General features: G+C 33.9%; 1 protein-coding gene across 1 annotated transcript in view; it reads right to left on the bottom strand.

The window, feature by feature from the left end:
* Positions 1–6,678, bottom strand: part of LOC106465117 (serine/threonine-protein kinase H1 homolog) — a 34,881-nt gene that overhangs the window by 1,223 nt on the left and 26,980 nt on the right. The window contains exon 2 of the mRNA XM_013925315.2: positions 836–1,137. Within this exon, the coding sequence (XP_013780769.1) occupies positions 836–1,137 (302 nt within the window). The remainder of the gene's footprint in view (positions 1–835; positions 1,138–6,678) is intronic.

The raw sequence follows: 6,678 nt of genomic DNA, 5'->3' as shown, positions 1-6,678 counted from the left end.
AAAGTCATTTCTTTTATAGACTGAACCTGAATATAAAGAAAAACATTAATAACGATGTGGACATTATAACAGGACTATGTAAAAAATAAATAGAAATATTAGCGGTTAGTTTTCTTTGTGTGTTGTAAAGGGGGTAGATAAATTATTTTTCAAAGAAAATCTAAGATATTTTCCGCGCCCTCTATCGAGGCTTCCTACAGTTATTACATTGTGTCTGATGAACAGTAGAAGTACAGTCGTGACAATCGCAACGTATTTGTTGGACGTTGAGGAGACGTTTATATACCACCAGAATCAATTATATGGGCTTTGTTGAGACAACCAGTGAGTGGATTAAACGTAGTGGTGGGGTGCGTATTATATTCAAGTTCACTCACTGGTTTTAAAAATTCCTCTCAATTTTGGGTATTAAAACCCCCTTTTACAAATGGTTATCGTAATACACAAGCTTCTAGTCAACAGTCGGGTGATTGCAATAGTGTTTACGTTTTCTGCCTTATGAGTCTGCTGAAAATAGTTAATATAAAGTTTATTTTCCCAATTTTTTCAACCTTTTTTTTTAATTCTCATTTCCCTTTCCATGACCCAATATTATTCCCGAATTAAAAAAAATATATATTTTTAGACACTTAAGAAGAATATATATATCCCTGCTGTACTGGGTTACATTTAGTTTTTCCAACCGGTTTGCTATGATGTTTTCATTAATTAGTATATATCTAGCTTTGGTAATTATTTAAATTTTCATCCCCATGTCGTTACCGAAGTTTGACCAGAAAAATCTTATTACTATCTACAAGATAATTAACAATACAGATAAAATTGAACAACGTACCTTATCATTCCTGCGACTTCGGGGTCCGCTTGTAATTCCTCGAGGTGGTGAACCCCCACCCTTCGGTGTCCGGAACGTAAAGACTGAACCGACCATCCCGATCCCGACTTCTGACTAGCGGTGTAGCGAAGGCCTTGTGTAGAAAGCGTGGCAGACCTCCTACGATCCGAGGACGGGCTACCGGGCCCTTCCAAAATCCACGGGTGTTTTAATGCTTGAACAGCCGTTAAACGTTGCCTGGGATCGCACCGAAGAAGTGACCGTACAAAATTTTTGGCTTCGTTCGAAACTTCTTCCCAGACCTGTCAAATAAAAAGGTTTCAAGTATAACTTTTAAAATACAAACTTGTAGTGTTGAAATTCGACAAAAATAAAAAAGAATTGTGTTATATCACCCTATTCGCATCCTTATTTTTAACCGCACACAATTGAGTATTTGGCCAATAAGATATGCTCTATCTGAAGGTTCTTTTAAAACTTAAAAAAACAATCTTAGGCAATGTTAATATTGTGAGTACACGTTTTAAATATTTAAATCGTTATATATATATATATATATATATTAATAGGTTAACTTTGATAACTTACCGATTTAAAACTAGAAAAAAATTTATTCGGAGTTTTATGTTTATGTGGAAGAAAACTGTAATTCGTTCGATTCAACATGTTCTTTCTTCTGTTAATTAAGGGGGTGGGGGGTGGAGGAATCAATCAAATTTCGAAGATAGTAAGCTCAGTTTGGGGGTTAAACATTTATAGTCCTACACGTTTAAATTGCTTTATAACGTTTCTAGAATTTGTGTACATTTTGTTTTCATCCTAACTGATTCGCATGTATGTTCGATATAATTAGATTATATATAGCATTTATTTTTAATTAATATTAATCTTACGATCACTAATGTACGGAAGCCAAATCCACGTGTCTTTCTTTTTCCACCGATTATCGTACATCTTTAAATTTACTTTTTAACTTTTTTTTTTATTTTTCTTCATAAAAATTTCATATCTACATGAAAATTAATTACACTGACGTTACGCATGAGCTATTAATTTTATACGACTGTACGAACGCCGGAATAAATGTAATTAGAACACAGTAATGTTTTATATTCCGTCTTCTGTGGTGATGCTGTAAACCACAGATGTAAATTGAACACATGCTTCAGACTACATCATTATATACAAAAATAAATAACCTAGTTTTACTAACCGCAATATTTTCCCACTAAAATTGAAACAAAAATTCATGGTATTATCTGCAGAGTATTCGTTTTTTGTTGTTGTTTTCTTAGACAAATAAACTAGAGAAACCTGCTTGTTGTCCCAGAATTCAGGTCAGTTAACTCGCATTGTACATTAGCTATAATAAAAAATTCGTAACATGATGCTACAATAGTTAAAATAACAAAAGTCCAACTTGAAGAGTGTAAATGTATTAAGAATTCGGAAATAGTCGTAAACACTAGAATATATTTTAACGACTTAAACAGTTCGCTATAGAATAAGTTAGTTTAGAATCCTATAGATGTCACTGTTATCTAAATTGCTATCCCGTTTTCATGCGAATATCGTCTGATAAAAATTGTTCACATCGTGGTTTAAAACGTATTGCATAACGAAGAAAATAATTGTTTGGAATTCGTTTTATTTTTGCCTTTGTCGCGTGCTAAGCCTACTAAAGAAACTTCCCTTTCGTTCGAAATGAATCACAACATCCCTCCATCGTAATATCGGTTTCAACAAATAAAGAAACCATTCACTAACACTGGAATTTGAAACCTAATCTCTTGTGGCGCAGACGCCAATTCCGAACAAACACCGATGGAAATAGTAGCGTTAAACGTTCATAAAAATGTCTGGTTCTTATTAAAACCTATGAAACTCCACCAGTATAGGAAAGCAATACATTTTGAAGAGCAGATGTTAACCCTAGGCAAGACCTTATGAGCGATAACTCTACATTCCTAGAAGCAGGCGTGAATACATATAGATGTTATACATTTAACAAATATTACTTTTCTGTTTAAAAAAAAAATCAACGTTTTTTTTTACTCTTCACTAATATTAAAAATAAAAAAAGTCATTATTAATGTATAAACGAAAGTTATAGCCAAGTGTGATACAGATTCGTATTGCTACTGCTTTTAACTGAACTAGCCGAGATTCGATACACAAAAATTATGCGTGAAAATATTTCAAAGCGATATGTTTTCCTTATCTCAAAGAGCATACTATTTTAAAGCAAGTTCTGGTGACATTACGTTCATCAGGAATAATTAAAGTGAACATGCGTAACTTATTATACACAAACAAACAAGATAAAGATATTTTAGGATTTTCCCATCGATAAAATACTCGTGTGTAAATTTATCCATTAATATATATATATATATTACAAAATTCGGAAAGTTTTATCATTTAAAATTGTATTTTTCAGGTATTTTAAAATGTGTCAAGATTATAATATTTGAATTTGTAACTGAATGCTCCCGTCTTGTTTCTTCAGTGCATTGGATGACGTTTCGGTCTACTTTCTGCCTCTGCACAGGACCGAAACGTCGTCTTATAACAAGACAACTATACATTACAAATTCTAACCCTGCAACGAAAAAAAAGAATTACTTATACACGTTTATGCTCTATTACATGCCATAATCATTAATGAGGACACAATAACCAACAAAACCTTTATGGCGTAAGTAAATCTTATCATCCATCAAGTGAAAAATATGTAATCGGTATAAAAAACGAGCCATAAAAACATAGTGAATAATTAACATTGTTTTATCTTTTATGATAATAATTGAAAATCTCGAAAGTGGACCACTGAGAAGAGGTCCTTGATGGTCGATTAGTGAATGAATTAAGTACAGAAAGGTTCGGAATAATATTATATGATTGCCTTAATTAACAGAATTCTTGATTAGCAATGATAATGACATTCTTGAAAGTAGCAATAATTGGGTATCAGTCCTGCAGGAAGATATGATAAAAGTTCCTATAATGACGTGTCATAGTTGCTCTTCGGGAACAATACACGTCGGTAACTTGACCTGCATATTATACTGACCTTATACTGATTAACTGGATAATGTGTGTTTTTATATGCGCGTTGATAAACTACCTGGTTGTTAAATGAATACGTCAACTTCCTATGTACAACGTGTAGCTTGTGTGCTTTAAAAACCAAACGAAAAAGCGTGTTTCTGTGTACACGGTATCTCTTGTGTATGGGTGTGTCCGAGTTGTAAACATTAAGCACCTTGTTACAGCATATGACGCGGCTTTCGTACAGTCTGTTTGTCGGTGTATATGCAAAGGCATAAGTACGGTCAGTTTTTTTCAAGTGTTCTTTTACGCTTCCGACTTGCTTAGAAGGCATTGGGGTTTTAAATTCCTATACCCGTCTGTCAAATAGAGCCGCTGTCCAGCAACCATACCCTATGTATACAAGGCACAGAACACTTCACACGGCACATATCACACATCGGACGCTCTGGTACACAAGTTCTGAGAGAATCAGGACAAGTCAAAAGTACCACAGAGATTCGGAAATACAATATCTTTCACCGTTGACTCAAAGTTTTAAATAATGATAATAAAAAACAACCCGATGCATGGCAGCAATCACGTACGCTGTGTAATATTTCATTACGGAGTTTGAAGGCTATCAGGGTATACCCAATTTATCATACACGGAACAATGCAAAATCCACCAAGTGGCCATGGTCTGAAACAAGTATATACATGTTGACACGGCTCTTTCCTTTTTACAAAGAAGTCTTTACACCAACTGCCGCCGTCACAGCGCAAAGACGTTTACTGTAAATATAAATATGTTATATTCTCTGACAGAGCCAAGAGCACACCACATATATGCAAGAACTTCAGATATAGAATGAGCGCCTTGTTGGCCAAGGACCCATCCTTGCTGTCTATCAAACTGATGTCAACGGGCGAGAATTGATAACGCCGCTACAGTGGCAAGAGGTCATCCTATACCATAGTGAAACGTAAATGGTCACAAAGAAAAACATATTAAAGGTCAAGGGTTTGACACAATACACACTGCTTTCAGAAATAAAAAGTGGGGGTGGGTGGGAATCGTAATATATAAATATGCTACAAACAAGATATGACAAAAAAACAATGAGATGCATAAAACATTATTAAATAAAATACAACTAATGTAAAATAGTGTAGTTCTTGAAAGATTCCTTCTAATTATCAACTATATTAAATTAATGATTGAAGGTACGATAAACTTTATAGTCTGCCAGTATAAACACAGTGGCAGATAAACTGTATTATTAACTTAAACTAAACACAAAAAAGGAGAGTTAAGCTTGCGTTGATTTTGAGCTCTGACGTAATGATGGTTGCGATCATACTTTTTTGAAGGCAGCTTGTAACAGTTATGTCATAAAAAAAAATGGTGAACAAAAATCCAAGACTTTCTATTTTGTTATGATTAACATAATTTATGTCGTGAGAGTTGAGAAACCGTTGCATATAAAGTAGGTCTTATCAAAGAGTCTTATTTTAGAAGCTGAAGAGTGTCCTGGAAGATACGAAACTGGTATTTATGGTTCTATGAATGGTTTTATTTTTATATTGTGTCATCAGTATATATACACACACACAACAAACATCAGCATTAAAAAGTTAAAAAAAATCAAGGAGTGTAAAAGTTTATTCAAGTTTTGTACATCTATAGTCATTGGCTGAATACAAGGGTTAGCTGGAAAATCGCTTCCAACAAACTAAAGATATTTTTAAAATACCGTATTTCGGACCTTGTGATTATTTTCTGAAATAAGTCTATCTCTCTCTCTCTGACAAGACCTACTTAACAATGAAACACTTCCCGCGTTGTTTGACTTGAAAGCTTTATATATGTTTTAAATTCCCACAATATTTCTACGTCTCTGCACGTTTAAACTTTCCAAAAGATGCTGTACACCATTATGTTCTTTATACGATAACAGCTTCGGATGGACTATCAAACATATTGATATTCTACTTTTCGCACAGTCCTGTACTACCTTAGGACAAGGGCATAGCGCTAGGCAACCAATAAGAGTGACATGATACTTCCTTTACTAACTCAGCAAGGCATATCGTATTGCATCAATATAACGGTTTTTCATCACATCTTTTTTTTTCCCACAACAATTCTTTGTTTTTGCACTAATGCTGATAACTGAATGACCACTTTTACGTTGCTCAAAAATTCAGAGAGACCCTTATCTAGCAATAAAAATAATGAATTTTGCTGTCAAAATACCAGTTCTTATATGTTAACAGATAAAACTGAAACAAACAAACAACAACAACAAAAAAAAGTACAACATCTTAATTTTTTCATTGCCTTTTGCATCCGAGCTAACGATTATATATTTTAAGGTTTGTTGGTTCTTCATTTCCACAAGAACCGGTTTCGACGAAACCATTTATAGACCAAGACACTTACTTGTTCTTGTCTTTTCTTTTGAAAGGGTATCCATTATTATAGCGTTCAAAGCACCACTACTTTCCATTAAACTGCTATAAAACGGTCATTTAACAAATGAATTTAAATAAAAATGAACAAAGAAAGAGTTAGAATGGTCTCTAACTTTCATACAGCCCTGTACGTGTACTTGAAATAAACAGAATGATCTCTAACTTTCACACAGCCCTGTACGTGTACTTGAAAGAAACAGAATAGTCTCTAACTTTCACACAGCCCTGTACATCTACTTGAAATAAACAGAATGATCTCTAACTTTCACACAGCCCTGTACGTGTACTTGAAATAAACAGAATGATCTCTAACTTTCACACAGCCCTGTACATGT

Source organism: Limulus polyphemus, unplaced genomic scaffold, assembly GCF_000517525.1.
Source record: "Limulus polyphemus unplaced genomic scaffold, Limulus_polyphemus-2.1.2 Scaffold1841, whole genome shotgun sequence".
In the NCBI taxonomy this organism is placed as follows: Eukaryota; Metazoa; Arthropoda; class Merostomata; order Xiphosura; family Limulidae; genus Limulus; species Limulus polyphemus.
The sequence above is the reverse complement of the archived record's forward strand: the minus strand, read 5'-3'. Positions and strand labels throughout refer to the sequence as shown.